The sequence below is a fragment of the Ictidomys tridecemlineatus genome, chromosome 1 (assembly GCF_052094955.1).
Source record: "Ictidomys tridecemlineatus isolate mIctTri1 chromosome 1, mIctTri1.hap1, whole genome shotgun sequence".
Classification (NCBI taxonomy): Eukaryota; Metazoa; Chordata; class Mammalia; order Rodentia; family Sciuridae; genus Ictidomys; species Ictidomys tridecemlineatus.
This window is the reverse complement of record NC_135477.1, coordinates 159830467-159848984: the sequence shown is the minus strand read 5'-3', so window position 1 is coordinate 159848984 and position 18518 is coordinate 159830467. Positions and strand designations below refer to the sequence as shown.

The 18518-nt window shown below is 34.2% G+C and overlaps 1 protein-coding gene across 3 annotated transcripts in view; it reads right to left on the bottom strand.

Moving 5' to 3' along the window:
* Positions 1-18518, bottom strand: part of Aff4 (ALF transcription elongation factor 4) — a 92985-nt gene that overhangs the window by 54015 nt on the left and 20452 nt on the right. The window contains exons 2-6 of one of the 3 annotated variants that reach the window (XM_021733574.3): positions 11196-11278; positions 10657-10783; positions 7182-7964; positions 5023-5067; positions 1510-1596 (exon numbers count right to left, since the gene is read on the bottom strand). In XM_021733574.3, coding sequence (XP_021589249.1) covers positions 1510-1596; positions 5023-5067; positions 7182-7964; positions 10657-10779 — 1038 coding nt within the window. In that variant the 5' untranslated portion in view covers positions 10780-10783; positions 11196-11278. The remainder of the gene's footprint in view (positions 1-1509; positions 1597-5022; positions 5068-7181; positions 7965-10656; positions 10784-11195; positions 11279-18518) is intronic. The other 2 variants (XM_005335755.5, XM_013363119.4) reach the window with 2 other exon arrangements.

Below are 18518 nucleotides of genomic sequence, written 5' to 3'. Positions count from 1 at the left end.
ATAAGGAAATTTACAAAGAAAATAAATGAATGCAAAAATGCAATGATGATGAACTTCACTACTAATCTAGCTAGTGGGATGAAATTTTTCACTCAAAAGATTGGTGTTTGAATGTGAAAATTATCTAGCTTGACATCTGTCACCCCACTGATTACCAGGATTGATTCGGCTGACCGCTTCATGTGCATCCCTCTGAATGCTAGGCACTTGGTGAAAGAGGACCAACCTTCTCGGATAAAAGAAGATGGTTCTTTAATCAAGGGCATATGAGTAACTGTGCTCCCCTGATAGAACCTCCAAACAAGCTCTCAAGATTGGTGTTCAGTAGTATCAAATAATGGTATACCTTTATGAGATAATGCAAGCAGGAGTATTGACTAACAGAAATCCTACAAAGTAATATAACTATGGAGACTTAAAAGAATACATGGTGAATATGTACTCTAATACTTAACCATCTACTGCTTATTTTCTGCCCTAAACAGATGTATATGCAAACAAGAAGGCACTAAATAAATGTTTACAGCAATGAAAACTTGGTAAAAACTTAAATATCAAACTAGGATACACACACACACACACACACACACTCTCCCTCCCCCCCCCCCTCTCGATGAGTTAAAAGAAATAAAACACCTCTACATGTAATAACATGGAAAGGTCTTCAAGACTATTGCTGACTGACCAACGATATAAAAAAGGTCTTCAAGACTATTGCTGACTGACTAATGATATAAAAACAATGTAGAAATAAATGATAAAATAGCTATATGTAATGATTACATACAAATAAATATATGTAGGTAAATGCTTATTAAAAAGACTTGTACTGGTGAGATGAAGGGGCAAGAATGGGGGAAAGACTATTATTATAGGTCTTGGTCAAATTTTTCACATATAGAATGTATTTTTATATAATTTGTGTAAGCATAAATTAATGTTAAAAATTAATCTAGTTTTAGATGGGCTTGGAATTGTTGTTTGAGGACCTTATTTAAAAAAAGTTTTTTTAGTTTTGTTTTAATTGCTGACAGACCTTTATTTTATTTATTTAAATGTGGTGCTGAGAATTGAACCAAGTGGCTCACGCATACCAAGCAAGTGTACTACTGCTGAGCCACAACCCCAGCCCGAGGACCTTTTTCCATATATGTAAGTATACTTGCTATGTTCTATGGAAAAGGGCTCCTCAGACAACAGTTTGAGAAGCCCTTATCACCTGTGGCCTACAATACCACAATAGTTTGCAATAGATATTGATGCCTTTTAAGTTTTTTCCCCTCATATTATCTACTAAGTTTTCTTAAGTACCTTTCAATTCAAATGATCTCAATTCCATTACCCTGTTGAAATTTCTCTATGGCAAATTGTCACTATCTGAACTTACCTATTTAGTCACTTATTTACTATCTCCCACTGGAGTGAGAATGACAATTGTGAACTCATATAACTTTAATTGAGCCACTTAGGCTTTTCTTACATTATCAAATATATACTTTATTTACTTACCTTAGTTGGAAAAGGAAATTTGGAAGGTTCTGTTTTGCATGGTGTATGAATAGCCGTTAGAGGGGGAGGCCATGAATGCGTCATCTCCTGAAACGTAATTATTACAGTTTGTTTTCAACCAGATCAAGGATAAAAACCTATACAGCTAAAAAACCAGATTTGTACTTATACATACTGGTTTCATGAATGCTCCTCCAAAATTATACATATTTAGTCAATAAGTACTAATGAAGCACAACTGTGTGCAAGTCACTATGAGGCTAATAATATAAAGGTAAGTAATAAATTCTCCCTGGCTTCAAGGAGTTTACAGTTATGATGATGAAATCTCAATAGAAAGCAGCCTGTAATCAAATACAAGGCTAATAATAAAACACTACTAAATAAGAGTTTGTTGTGGGAATGGGAGGAAGAGGATAATGATAAGAAAAACAGCTAATATTTATTGTGCACCTTTAAGGGACCAGACACTGTGCTAAGTGTTTTACATATCTGTTACTCATTTAATACTCACAAAACCATTATGAGGTAGATACCATTATTATCCTATCTCTATTTAGGATGACACTAAAGCACAAAGGTTGCTTATTCAAGGTTACACACTTAGTAAGTAATGGACTCAGAATTACTCCTTAGGAAGCTTGACTACAGAGCCCATGTGCTGATAGGAAAATTTGGTAAGGTGAGAAAATCAGAAGGGAGATTTCAAAAGCACATGAGGAGGAAAACAGACACGCAAGACCCTAAGTCTGATTTCATTCACTGCTTTCTCTCTAATCATGCCAAATATGTCCAAGTGGGGTTTAGATTAGATCACAATTAGTATGTTAGAGAAGCAAGTGGGAGAGAAATATCAAACTTAAATAAGAAAGGAGTGTTTTATTTCTGGCATTTAGTTCAAAGTAAGTCATCAGGTAAATTAAAGGTAGTACAATAATACTTAAGAATTTATCCAACAGCTAAGCTGTAACCATAGTTGTATAAAGATAAAAATTTCTAGGCCCCACACTTAAAAGAGAGATTGTTAAATGTACGTATCCAAAGTGACTAGATAGATTAGCCAACATCCATACAATGAAATACCAATCAGACACTAAAATGAGAGATTTAACCACTGATATGAAATGATGTCCACAGTATACTGTTAGTGACAAACACAAATCATAATCCTATGTAAATGTTTATACATTTTAAAAAATGTATGGAAGGACAGTTAACCCTGGCTGCCCTTGCACAGAAGAATGACAAGAAGGGGGAAGAGACAAGGATATATGATACAGTGTCTACTTGAACCTCTTAAAAAGTCACCTGCACATAATTGTTTTTTATGTTTTTACGATGCTTATTATTTCCTACATCCAGCTCTAGAATGTCAGCTCAAAAGGTACAACTATCATTATCACCACTGTATCTCCAGTGCTTGACACATAATAGGTAGTAAATTAGCATGCTTTGAATTAAAACCTCAATTTTTTTCCAATAAATACACATACTTCTAGAATAAAATTTTTCCTTAAGTTCATAATAAGATTCATACAAATCAAGTGGAAATAAAAAATATGAAGGAAACTTGGACCTGAAGTTCCTTGCACACCGAAGACAGGGAAGGGGAAACAAATTCATGTCCCTCAGGTTTTTAGCATTGGCATTTAGTATCTCAATTACTAAAACACTCCCTATTGAAACCTATTTAACAATCATCAAGTGACTAAGCACCTATTACACACAGGGCCATGTGGCAAGCCCCATATATGTAAAATGTAGAATAAATATTGATCAGTAACATCAAAGAAATAATTAGATACAAAAAAAATCTCCAGGTATTAAAATTCCATGCATTGTTGAGACACTGGAAAAAAAAATTGTTAAGATTCAAAGGAAAGAGTTATCACTGTGGTCTGATCTAGTAGGAAGAAGGATTTCATAGGGATTCTAAGGAAAAAGAGGATCTATATACTAACGAAGAAGGAGAAGCACATTCCAAAAAAAGCTTACTTTAAGGAAGTAAAAGAGCAAGAAAGTTTGATTTAGGGAAACCAGTTTGTCAAAAGTACTTCATTAGTACTAGGAGAGGTTAGGACTAGCCCATGGAAGGCCTGGAATGTTAAGTTTGAACATAATTATTTCTATGAGTTTTTCAGAACCAATGAAAATTCTAAGGAAAAAAAAATTATAAAGACCAGGAAATGAAGTAAAGAATCTGGAAGCAATGCAGAAGACAGATAAACAGAGTGTGAGAATGTTACCAATTACTGAAGCTCAAGGTGGCAGAAACAGAAGGAAAGGAATGGGTATGTTCAAGGAAATTTCAAAGTCTACGCCTAGTTTTGGGATTAAATTTAAAGAAAGGAAGAAGCTAGAGATAACCAGGATTCTACATGTAGAAGCATGAAAGAATCTAGGGAAGTCCATAAGTACAACTTTAGACATTTTGAGACTGAAGCAGCAAAGAGAAATTAAAATGTAGCCCTGTCAAGAAGTAATTAAAAGACATAAATTAAAACCCAAAGCCGACCAAAGCAGGAAAGAAAGACTGAATAGCTGTCTAACGAAGCCAAGGATGTTAGAAAAGGTAGGTAAAAGTGCAGGAAGAAAAGAGTCTAGAAGAATGCATCCATACTTAGAAGATAAGAAAAGATACAAGGCTTCCTAAAAGGCAGATAAAGAAAGGGAAGGAAGATGAATGGGAAATTTAAATAATTAAGTGTAACAGAAGTCAAGGAAAGAAGAGGGTAAAGAAAATAAGAACTTAATTTAAGTCTTTGGATGAAAGAAAAAAATGACAACTTGGGAGATTATAATAATTAACAGAAGAAATGGGAGAGAAGATGGTGGGAACAGCCAACACAGGCAGTCTCCAAAGTATCCACAGTAAAATGCAAAATGCAGCTCATAAAAAACAAAAAATACTAGTAACATGTGACTGACAGTTTTCTCCTATGAGCAAAAAGCAGTCGTTGTCACTTACTTAATTCAACAGAATTTCTTTTTCCAACCAAAAAATGTATTTTATTTGGTCATGTGCAGATTTTAAATTTATTCAGCAAACATTTTCAATGTACAGTACTCAGAGGATGCTTTTTATCAAAGGATTTGACAAGTATGTTCAGATGAATTACAAAGCAAGCTATTTTCAACATGTGAATGGCCTGATTGATAAAAAAAAATATTGAGTTTTTTTTAACATTTCAAATTATTAACTGATAATAACCCTGAGAAAATGTAGCTATATTTGGTTTCTTCTTCATCTTTTCAAGGCAGACTGAGAATATAGTTTGTTTTACTGAAAAACAAAGCCAATTCTTTGAAGGCAAACAGAAAACAAACCATGTGATTGAGAACCTAAGTATAAGCAGAATAGAGTCAAGTATTTATGATGGACATAATCAAGTTACACATATAAGCAATCTGTTCCTTCTGATCCTTTGTGAAACCTAGGTAGAAGGAAGTAGAGGGGGGAAGAACATCATAATCACATAAAATAATTAAATGATTTAAAAAAAAAAAACTTACTTTAAGAATTTCATCCACACAGCTCACATCACCAGAAGCTGATGCCTTCAGAAGAAAAAAAAAAAAAAATTAGATTTGAAGTAATATATTACTAGACTTTTAGTATTTACTGCAGATTTTAAATCATTAGAAATTACATAAAATTTAAAGAAATATTTATGAGGGCTGGGGATGTGGCTAAAGCAGTAGCGTGCTCGCCTGACATGCGTGCAGCCTGGGTTCCATCCTCAGTACCATATACAAACAAAGATGTTATGTCTGCCGATAACTAAAAATAAAATATTAAAAAATTCTCTCTCTTTCTCTCTTTAAAAAAAAAAAAGAAGGGGCTGGGGATGTGGCTCAAGCGGTAGCGCGCTCGCCTGGCATGCGTGCGGCCCGGGTTCGATCCTCAGCACCACATACAAACAAAGATGTTGTGACCGCCAATAACTAAAAAATAAATATTAAGGTTCTCTCTCTCTCTCTCTCTCTCTCTGTCTCTCTTAAAAAAAAAAAAAGAAATATTTATGATCCTACTACTTTAAATCAAAATACTTAGAATCTTTAGACTAATGTCCTAAGTCAATTTTTTTTTTAAAGAGAGAGAGAGAATTTTTTAATATTTATTTTGTTTTTTAGTTCTCTGCGGACACAACATCTTTGTTTGAATGTGGTGCTGAGGATCAAACCCCAGGCTGCATGCATGCCAGGCGAGCACGCTACCTCTTGAGCCACATCCCCAGCCCCTAATTCAAATTTTTTAAGCACTAGAAAATTTTAGCTATATAGTCTGGGAAACTTTATAGTTTTTCAAAGATTTTTTAAAATTTTGTATTTATTATACTTTAAATAATTTAAATAATTCTTAAAATGAAATTTTTAAAATGAATTTTTTAGGTGAGCAGCTTATCCAGAATTTAAAAGTTCAATAATATACAAAATAATCATAATACTGAGATATTATTTGTGCCTTATTCTCAGGCACAAAGAGGAATTAAAGAGTTGAACTTAAGTCTAACTAAGGATGATGCTGTTTGAAGAAAGAATAAATTACCACTTTACAGTTCTCTGAAGAGGAATAATTAGGTGACAAATGAAACTAACATTCATTTTCTCAAGGCCACAGGAAAGACTAAATGTTCTCAAAACTGTTTTATGTATCCCTGACTCTTCCCACCACTATTTTGATCTATGAGCTAAGATTTTTGACTACTGACATTATTTTTTTTAAATTTTTTATTACAAAACTACGTTTTAAAGATAAAATTTCAGCCAAGCATGGTGGCACATGCCTATAAAACCAGCGACTTGGGAGACTGAGGCAGGAAGATCACAGGTTCAAAGCCATCCTCAGCAAAAGCAAGGCACTAAGCACTCAATGACACACAAACTCTAAATATAAAAATACAAAATAGGGCTGAGGATGTGGCTCAGAGGTTGAGTGCCCCTGAGTTCAATCCCTAGTACAAAAATAAATAAATAAATAAATAAATATTCCAGCTATTTCATAATGAATACTCGCTTCTTTGGTATTATTATTATTAGTAGTAGTATTCTAAACATCATGTTTTGGTATGCAGAATGATAGCATCCAAACTACATATTCCTACTGCCATGAACCTAGAAGTCCAACCATTTACCACCATGAACCACAGCCTGAGTTATCACTAAAAAATAGAGATTTTTTTTTAATACAAAAGAAAACAGGGTATGGGCTGGGGATGTGGCTCAAGCGGTAGTGCGCTTGCCTGGCATGCGTGCGGCCCGGGTTCGATCCTCAGCACCACATACCAACAAAGATGTTGTGTCTGCCGAGAACTAAAAAATAAATATTAAAAATTCTCTAAAAAAAAAAAAAAAAAAGAAAACAGGGTATATTCCATAAACGCAAAAGCAAGAAATCTAAGGTACTGATGGATAATGTTTTCATTCTATAACTGACTTGACATCTTAATATTTGAAATGACACTTTCTGTAGTTCCCAAGAGGGTAAGCTCATAGCTTTATGGATCCATTTGGGAGTCAACACATAAGCCTTTCCTTAATCCTACTTCCATCCCCATCTTTAAATATATTCATTGCTACTCAGGTAAAAAGACAACTCAAGTTCACTCATTATTTCATAGTCAATTATTTCACAAAGTAACAATATTCAAAGCTCCAAATATGTGACTTACATCTAGTGGTTGGGAAGGTATTTTCAGCTTGGTAAGATGTGCTTTGCTGCTGGGCTTCAGCTCAGTCATGCTGTTGCCATGGGATTGGCTGCTGTAGTGCTCAGAGGATAGCTTTGGTTCCATGGACTCCTGTCCATCCATGGGCCGCACATAGGCAGTGGGTTTCTGTAACATTGAACTGGACTTTGACATCAACGAAGGTGGGAAAGACTGATTTGAGTGCTGCCCACTTGAAAAAGGTACTCGGGAAGGAGAATCCCAATTGGCATCTGGATCCCTAGGTGATTTGGAACGCTGATGTTCCTTGCTATGATGATCATTCCCATGAGACCTGGAATGACTAGAGCTTAATGAAGAAACAGCCTGGGGTTTTCCAGGGCTAGAAGATCGTGATTTGGAGTGTTCTGATCCATGCTGGCTTTTTTTCCGGCTACTGCTATATGAGTCACGGTCATGCCTCTGGCCAGTACTATTAGTGGCACTGCTACTACCTGCACTGGTCCTCTGGCTACTATGTCCACTCTGTAAGCCTGAGGACCGTTTTTGAGACTGAGAAGTGCTGGGTGCAGGTCCTACTGGAGTCCACTTGCTACTCTGATGAGAGCCTCCATGTCTCTGTTCAAAGAAATTTGGGTTTGATTTTTCATCTGCTGTCGGTGGTACAGTAGGCTTGGGAATTGCAACAAGCTTCGGTATTGATCTGTCTCCTATGAAATCCTTCATTTCATCGTAGTTTCCGAGCATACTCTGAATACGACTTGATAACTTATCTTCTTTGCTAGTCTGCAAAAAAAGTGTAAAATTAAATACACTATTAGCATAATCAGGAATAAAATATGCTTCTAAATTCACTTTCTAACCTTCAAGTAGAAAGGGACTTTCAAAGGGAGACTTCACCTCACACCTTAGTTAACAAGTGCATAAATTTGACAGTGAAAAACAATGCATCAAAAATGTCTGAAAATGACCATGTTAAATACAAATATCCTATTGGACATTCAGTAATACACAGAATACTGGACTGGGGATATTACTCAGTGGTAGAAAACTTGCCCAGCATACATAAGGGCCTGGGTTCAATCCCCAACACCCCAAAAAAATAAATGAATAAATAAATAAATAAATAAATAAATAAAGAGGGGTGGTAAAAAAATTTATAAAAGCTAACATTCATATTTTAGTAGTCTGAGAAAATATCATATTTCTTATAATTCAATGTTATATAGTTAGGAGCAGAAACCAAAATTTATAGAAACAAGTATTTTTTTTTAAATTTTTAATTCAGGCTGGGTCTGTAGCTCAGTGGCAGAGCACTTGCTACGTATGTATGAGGCACTAGGTTCAATCCTTAGCACCACATAAAAATTACAAATAAAATAAAAGCATGCTGTCCTCCTACAACTACAAAATTTTTTTTAAAGATTAATTCCTTCTGTTACTGTGACTTATCAGTTAATAAAAGTCATCTAAGGGGCTGGGGTTGTGGCTCAGTGATACAGTGCTAGCCTAGCATGCATGAGGCACTAGGTTCAATAATAAATAAAGATAAATATAGATATAAAATATTTAAAATAAAGATATTGGGTCCACCTAAAAATAAAAAAATAAAGATATTGGGTCCACCTAAAAAACTTTTTAAAAAGGTCATTTAAGCATAGAAACTCTGATGATGAAGCTTTAAATTCTGGCTATTAACTGACCAATAAATAATCCAACTTATAAAGTCAATACTTTAAAATTTCAAAGAATTATTCTTCGGTAGTAATAAGGTCCAAGATATCTATAAGCTTTAGTATTTTTTTCACATCCATATATATTGAAGAAAGTTAACTGGTTATATTAAAAAGAAATCAAGACTGAACCACTTCTATTTATTTGGAGACTGGCAAATATCAGTAATGACTTTAGATTGCTTGAAAAATCTGACCCTATTAATAAACAAGAGAGGTAGATAAACAACTACTTACAGACATTGGGATCAGAAAACAAATCCAGTTCTTCATAGTATAATTACAAAATAAATGGTAGTATGATTCAAAAATTTTGAAGAAAACTCTTAATTTTTTCAATAGACCTTTAATTTCTAATTTAATCCCCGACCCCAAATCCCTAAACTAGGTTTGTATTACACTCATATAAATAACATCAGTATGACTTTAAATTGGAAAACTCCTTAAAAGCTCTGGATAAAAAGCTTAACAAAGCATATAAATGGTTTGAATAAACACCAAATATTACAGGGGTAAACCAAAGATATGTTATTACTTTTAATATTTCATCAGGAAAAAAGTCCAACACTCAATCTCATAATCTACCACTATAATAATACTGCAATTACACATAATATAAGCCTTTAAAATGCAAGTTCAGTCAGGCACAGTAGCAGTTTATAATCCCAGTGATTTGGGGGGCTGAGACAGGAGGAACGAAAGTTCAAGGCCAGACTCAGCAACTCTTGAGACCCTTGGTAACTTAGTAAAACCTTATTTCAAAATAAAAAATAAAAAAGAGCTGGGGTATAGCTCAGTGGTAAAGCCACCCATGGGTTAAAGTCCTATAGCCCCTTCAAAAAAAAAATGTTGAAAGGAAATCCAAAGTCAAAGCAAATGTTAAAGAGACATCCATCATCACTAAAGTCATACTAGAGTCATCAGAAGTGCTAATATTCAGTATTCTTTGTAATCTCAAATCAAGTACAGTATGACAGTATTAAAAATTGACTTAATTTATTGAACACCTCTGACAACATGCTTTTGTACAAGCCAGATAGTTAATTAAGCATTAGGTATAATCAAAGAAAAAAAATCAGAGAATTTTACAATAACAAAAAAAGAACCAAACTGATATTGAGGACAGAATTTATTCAAACACACAATCAATGAAATTTAGTAAAGTAAGTAGGTAAATAATAAGAAATAGGGAGAGAAAAAAAGCATCTATGAAAATCATCTTTGACAAAGGAACTAGTAGACAATACAGTTGATTGAAAAAATTTTAACTCAAGGCTCAAAGGGTAAAATGCTTGCCCATGGTCAGCTGTCTAGCCACAGATGTAGAGATAAACGTTTGAGCCAATTCACACCACATTTTTTAAAAAAAATATTTTTCAGTTAGAAATAAACCAAATACCTTAATTTCACTTATTCATTTTATGTGATGCTGAAGATTGAACCCGGTGCCTCACATGTGCAAGGCAAGTGCTCTACCACTGAGCCACAACCCCAGCCCTCACACCACATTTTTAAGAGTACAGGATAGTGAATTCTTCAAGCTATGATAATTATTTTGTGTAATTTATGCAATAAATTATACGTAAAAAACTTATTTAAAAAAAGTGTGTTCTATTTAGAAGAAAGGGAAAAAATGTAAAATGGTATTCACAATAGTAATTATTTTTTAATAAACACTCGAGTTTAAAACATTTTAAATGCAAAAATGTTAAAGGGGGGAAAAAACATTCAGAAGGATAACTTACGACTTTGTATGGTTCAGCAAAGAGAGGAGAGCTAGGTGGGAAGGCGTCTTCACCCTGCTGAATTTCCTGATTCCGCCTTTCCCGTTCTTTCATACGCAGCACATTCCGGTCTTCACGGTTCATGTTGCTATGAAGAAAAACACAATTTTTACATCAAAAAAACAAAAGCAAAAATTAAATTTTCTGAACTGATTTTGTAAGTCAAACTAGAATCAGAGATTCCCTATTGACTTTCAAGTAATAACAGGGATGAATACTGAAGTTGGGTTTTGGCAATGGTTTTTATCAAGAAATACCAAGTGTCTTCCACGCTATCCAGAGAAAAAAACACTAGTCCAGTATATTAGAACCCATGCCCTCCATCAAAAAAGAAAACAAAACACTTAATTTTATCAATTGTGGATGTGTGTGTGTGTGTGTGTGTGTGTGTGTATGTGTGTGTGTGTGTGGATGTGGATGTGTTTGTGGTCCTAAAAGTTGAACCCATCTACCACCGCCTCCCCCCCAGGGTTCAGTTCTTTTCTCTACTTTGCATCTACCTTATCTTGATTTCTTTCTGTCCCAAACACAGCTTCCTTGGGGTCCATCCTTATGGCAGTTTGTTGCTGTTGTTCTAGATTCCCTAAAAAACGACATTTCTGCTCTAAATATATTAGTATTTCAAGTAACACCTCAATAAACGACAAAACTGAGGGCTTTCATTGACAGAATCTAATATTAACTTTGTTAGTAACTATAATGGAAAATTGTATTGGAAAAGTTCTTTTAAGATGGTGGAAAAAATGGGAGCGTCATTTTTACAATCCTGGCAGTATACCGGTATTTGCAATAGAAGAAACCAAGGAAAATGGCTTATTTATAGCAGTAGGAATTTTGGTTAAATAGACAATGATGAAAAAGACTGTCAAACCCTGAGATGAGGGGAAAGAAAGGGAGGAGGGAGAGGAGGGAGGAGGAAAAGGGACATGAGGGTGAGGAGGAAGAGGAAGAAGATGACGACAACCTGTTGCATGTCTAGCCTACAATTTTAAACCAAATCAGAAAATTAAAGGCAATCAAGATTGAGGGAAACTAAAATTATAAAATCAGAATGGCCAGCAGAACCAATACACCCTTGAGGATTTTTATTAGTCATTAGAGCATGAAGACAAACAGACAAAAATAAAACTTCCTGATTTGTACAATTTAGACTCATACAAGTGAAGCAATTCTATGTCAAAGAGAAAGAATGTTCTAAGTATTTCAATTTGTATTCAAGTTGTTTCTTATTTGAATAATATTCTAATAAGAATATAAGCTATTACAAGATATAGAACTACTATATGATTTCTTTGATTTTCCTAATCTTTAGAACCTTACAGAACCAGTAAGTAGTACTGAATCTTTAATAACATAAAAGATCAACATTTAAGTATTCAGAGAATAAAAGCAAAGAACATATTATCCTTCAGTATATCTGGATCAACTATTACAGTTTATAACATCTATTTTTTATTTTTTAATTCATTTTATATTATTAACAATCAAATTTCAATTAGGCCTCTTTCACTATGGTGCACTCAAGATACAAAGTTATTGGGCCGGGATTATGGCTCAGTGGTAGAGTGCTTGCCCAAGCATGCATGAGGCACCAGGTTTGATCCCCGACACCACATAAAAAAATAAACAAATAAAATAAAGGTGTCCAGGGCTGGAGTTCTGGCTCAGTGGTAGGGCACTTGCCTCAAATGTGTGAGGCCCTGGGTTCGATCCTCAGCACCACATAAAAAATAAATAGATAAGCAAAGGTATTGTGTCCATCTACAAATATATATACATGTATGTATACAACATACATATATTTAAAAACAGTGTCCATCTATAACTAAATTTTTTTTTAAATGCTACAAAGTTATTTAGAGTCTAAAGGGCGTGTTAACTATCACTTTCCCTAAATTTCCTAAATTCAAATACTGACAAATCAAATGTAAGTATATTTCAGTGGTAGAACAAGCACTTAGCATATACCAGGCCCTGAGTTGAATTATCACCATCACAAAAAAAAAAAAAAATCAGAAAACTTCTTAAATATTAAATATGATTTAATATTACATAATTGAACAGAGCTAAAATAATCCTTCAAGAAATATTTGTATAAGCTGGGTGCAATAGTAAGCACCCATAGTACTAGTTATTTTAGAGGTTAAGGCAGGAGGTTGGCTTAAGCCTAAGAGTTCAGGGACAGCCTGGGCAATTCAGTCAAATCCCATCTTAAAAAAAAAAAAAAAAATGAGGGATACTGCATTTTTGTTGTAAAAATAGATGTGATTCCCTGAATAAAACTCCTTCTGCAATTTAACACCAAAGAAAATGTTTTCTTTTCTGAAGCAATGAAGTCATAGAACTGAATACTCCATCTTTTTTTTTTTTAAGTTGCTGATAGACCTTTATTTATATGCGGTGCTGAGAATCGAACCCAGTGGCTCACACACGCCAGGCAAGTGCACTACCACTGAGCCCCAGCCCCAGCCCAAATATTCCATCTTTTAATAAAACTGCCAGGAAACTGATTGCTTATAAGAATAAATACCCTGGTTATAGATTTTACTATTTCTTTTCTGACTTGTTTTTTGAATATAATTTATGAATTCCATATTTTCCTCCTGTGTCTCTGAACATCAGTATCTCTGCCTAAAATAAATTTTAAAAAATAAAGTTTGCTTCCACATGAATAATTCTAGTAATTTCAACTCAAGATTACTAGAAAAGGGGCTGGGGATATGGCTCAAGCAGTAGTGTGCTCGCCTGGCATGCGTGCAACCCGGGTTCGATCCTCAGCACCACATACCAACAAAGACGTTGTGTCCGCCGAGAACCAAAAAATAAATATTAAAAATTCTCTCTCTCAAAAATAAATAAATAAATAAATTAAATAAATAAAGATGTTGTGCCCGCCAAAAACTAAAAAATAAATATTAAAAAAAATTCTCCCTCTCTCTCTCTCTCTAAAAAAAAATTAAAAAGATTACTAGAAAAGTATAAAGTATAGCTCTGCTTTGGTGGCAAAACTATTTTATAGATATCCCACAGGACACTTGCAATTATTGTACAGAAATAGGTTCAATTAAAATCAGCACACTGTTACATCATAACAAAATCTGTGGAACTAGCTTTTTGTTTTTGTTTTTGCTTTTTGGTGGTGGTTCTAGAGACAGAATTAAAGGTCTCACATGCTAGGCAAGTGCTCTCTCACTAAGCTACATCCTCATTCCAAGATTAAATATTTTTATTACTTAACTTAGATTGTTTTAAGCACCTACACAAAGTATTTATGTTAAAAGGATACATTAATTATAAACAATACTCTATGAAGAGAAAAAAATTCAAAGAACTCTTCAACCTTTTTTAGTAGGTTTGGTGCTGGTTATGATAATGGTGTAGCAATGAAACTGCTACAATTGAGCAAATGAACAGTAAATTGAGTTTAGAGGAATCACAGATCTTACTATTAGAAAAGAGAGAAATAAAAAGAATAAGGAGGAAAAAGAACACTGGGATAGTAGCATTACAAACTTGTAGGTTTAAAATAACATATATAGGGCTGGGGCTGCAGCTCAGTAGCAGAGCACTTGCCCACCATGTTGTGAGGCAGTGGGTTCAATCCTTAGCACCAAATAAAAAAAAAAAAATAAAGACATTCTGCCCATCTATAACTACAAGAAATTTTTCAAAAAAATAAATAAAATAATATATACACACACACACGTATGGTATGTATGTATGTATCTCGCTGGCTCTATCCATTTGTGTACATACACACACACACCACATATATACATACATACACACATACATATACGTGTGTATGTAGACATATACATATGTGTGTGTATACACACACATGCACACACACACTTATTGCTCTATCCATTGGAAAAGTATAAATATACAGTGATATCCAACAGAAAGGAGAAACTCCCACACCTGCATTTTGGTATCTAACATTAGTCTCCACTAAAAAAAAAGAGAACTTCTTAGAGAAATAGCAGGTACCAGGCTGCAGCAGGGAAAGTAATGCTCAAAAACAGGTTAGAGGCATAACAAAAGGGCACAGGAATAAGCCTGAAGGGGCTCTTGCTGGTCTGAAAAAACATTTCTTTATCAAGCCTGGTGTGGTGCATTCACCTGGAATCCCAACAGCTCGGGTGGCTAAGGAAGGAGGATTGGGTGGCTAAGTAAGGAGGATTGCGGGTTAAAAGCCAGCCTCAGCAACTTAGCGAAACATTTAGTAACTCTGTGAGACCCTGTCTCTAAAATTTAAAAAAAAGGGCTGGGAATGTGGCTCAGTGGTTCAGTACCCTCGGGTTCAATCCTCAAGTACAAAAAAAAAAAAAAAAAAAAAAATCCACATCAAAATGAAGAATGAAAAGAACTGAAAAATAAAAGAATCCCTGACTACCCAACCATAGTAAAATAAAAATTAAAAAAAGAAAGAAATACCCTTTTTATGAAATAACAAATGTAGATGAAATAAAAGGATTAGAAAGTCACTGTTTGCAGTCACTGTAGCAATAACTGAAGCAAGAATCATCAATGATGGCCTCAAAAACCCATTGAATGAAAAATTTGGGGAAATAGGACATTTAGTATCACCTCATAGACAATCAATTATAAAGAGAAAAAAATCTTTAAAATAGAGAAATACAGTAAACACTAAATTAACCAAGAGATGAAATATTAATATGGGAGAAACTTACATTATATCTCCTAAAGTGATGCACTAAAGACACATCAACACATAGGTAATCTACAAATAAAGCTAATTTGAGGAACCTTCTGCAAAACTAGCCTGAATTCTTAAAAAATAACAATATCATGATATTAAAAAAGAAAGGGGGATGAAGATTACTTCTCCATTAAAAAATAATTAAAATCTACATATAATATATGACCTCTCATTTCCAAAATTCTTGATTCTGCGTGAGGATGCTTCTCAAGGACATTACTGGGAAACTTGGGGGAATATGAATAGACAGTATTTCAGATATCTTATCAATGTTTCTTAACTATGTTAACCACATTTGGTTATGCAAGAGCTTGTCCTTGACTCTTAGCATATACATACTGAGCATACAGGTGACACATCATGTTCGCAACTCTCAAATGATTCAGACTGTCCAAATATATATATCTAGTATATTTAAGTGTGGTGGGGGGAGGTGAAAGAGGAAAAGGAGAAGGAGGAACAGAGCTGCAGCAATTACAATAAAGCAATTAAAACTGGTCCTCCTGGGTAAAGAGTAGATGGATATTCATTATACTTTCCTTATCAAGTTTGAAAGTTTTTGAAATAAAAGATGGGCAGAAAAAGGTGATAAAAGTCTATGAATTAGAACACCAGAGGTCTTTATAGAATTTTTCATTCTCGGGATTTACTATTACTCTACCCCTTCCCCTCAGGCCTAAAGAATTTCTCTCATGCTTAAGCTGAACTACCCTTATCCTGCCCTTCCAAATTCACAATGATCATCCAATTTTCCTCAATTCCTCCTCTCAATCATTATTTACTACACTTGAGAAAGTTACACTGCAATACCATGCCTGGCTAGGAGACACACCATTACCAAAAATCAATTTCCTTGGGCTAAATGAGCATCCCCCCAACTTTTTCTAAAGCAAGATTCAATATTTATTACTTATTTACTTAGTAAATATATCATAGCATCTACTAAAATCCTGAAAGACCAGTAAACAGAAAGTACTTGGGAGAGAACAGAAACAAAAATACTTTGCTACACTAAACAATAAATTTATTATAAAGGGCTGGGGTTGTAGCTCAGTGGAAGAGCACTTGCCTAGCATGTGTGAGGCACTGGGTTCGATCTTCAGCACCACATAAAAATAAATTAATTAAATAAAGGTATAGTGTCCATCTACAACTAAAAAATATTTTTATTTTTTCACTGTTATCAAAATAGAATGATAGTGCCCAGAAATTAACACACTGATCAGTAAAACAAAATAGAGATCAGAAATAAATTCAAAGACACATGGAATTTTGATAGTTAACAAATCTAACTGAATGTGAAAATTATTTCACTTAATAAAAACAATAAGAATTAAGTACTTTTTTTAATGTGCCAAAGATAAAAAAATAATGAAGGCAGATTTCAAACCCAACCAGAAAAAAAAACCGATGAATTATTCAGTTGAGCAGCCTCACTGACAGTATATCCCACAGAATTAAAAACATGGATTATTTACTATAGCATGGTTTTACTGGAAGAATAGCTGAAAATAACTGAAAGCCCAATCAAACAGGAAGAGTCAAATAAACTATGGTCCATCCATATAATAAACTATCAACTTTTAAAAGAAATGAGGCAGAAATTAAACCTAGCAGTTTAATCATGAAAAAAAAAATAAAAAAATAAAAGAAATGAGGCAGATTTTGTCAATTATCTTGAAGGAATTTCCATACTTTCATTTGAGAAAAAGTAGATGTACTCTTACACACACACACACACACACACACACACACACACACACACACACACACACACAACGTACCATAATGTGAATGATCCATCTCTGAGAAAAAATTTTTTAAAAAATGGCCAAAAGCCATTGTGCACATGCACATGCACACACACACACATTCCACATGCAGCAGTGCATCTGATTCTAAGAGCTAAGATAAGAGGAACAAAAGAACTATATTTATTCAACTTAATTTAACCAATCCCTTATATTTATTCAACTGTTCACTTTTCTTTTGGCTAATGCTATAATTAAAACTGTTCAAACCAGGTATGATGGCACATGCCTGTAATTCCAGCTACTTAGGAAGCTGAGGTGGGAGGATCACAAATTTGAGGCCAATCTCAGTAATTTAGCAAGACTTTGCCTCACAATTTAAAAAAAAAAAAAAAAAAGAAGAAGAAGAAGTAAAAATAAAACTTCACAGGTTGGGGCTGGGGCTCAGCAGTAGGGCACCTGCTTGGCATGTGTGAGGCACTAGGCTCGATTCCAAGCACCGCATATAAATAAATAAAAATAAAGGTCTATAAACAGCTAAAAAAATTTTTTTAAATAAATAAAACTTGGGCTGGGCATGTGGCTCAAGTGGTAGCGCGCTCGCCTGGCATGCGTGCGGCCCGAGTTCGATCCTCAGCACCACATACCAACAAAGATGTTGTGTCTGCGGAGAACTAAAAAATAAATATTAAAAAAAAAAATTCTCTCTCTCTCTCTCTCTCCTCTCTCACTCTCTTTAAAAAAAATAATAATTTTAAAAAATAATAAATAAATAAATAAATAAAACTTCATTTTTTTCCTCTTGGCTAACACTAGAATTAGAATCACCACAAACAAAACTTACATAAAAACACACACACAGGTTCTAATGAAAGTTACAGAAACAGAAAAGCAATAGATAAAAGCTCATTATTTTTTAAATATTACCAAAATTACAAATCATAAATTACATATATATTTAGTTGTAGATGGACACAATACCTTTACTTGCTTATTTTTATGTGGTGCCAGGGATGGAATCCAGTGCTTGACGTTAGGCAAGCGCTCTACTACTGAGCCCACATCCCCAGCCCCTAATTATTTATTTAGAGTTAATAAATCTATATTTATCTATATCCTCTATTTTATCTATAAAAATATATAAATCTATATTTATCTATATCCTCTATTTCCTCTATAAAATAGAGGATATAGATAAGAATCAGATAGGGCTGGGGATTATAGCTCAGTTGGTAGAGTACTTGCCTCACATGTACAAAGCCCCGAGTTCAATCCCCAGCATTACCCCCCCTAAAAAAAAAAAATCAGATACACAAATAACTCAAAATTCTCAGGAGGGAAGCACA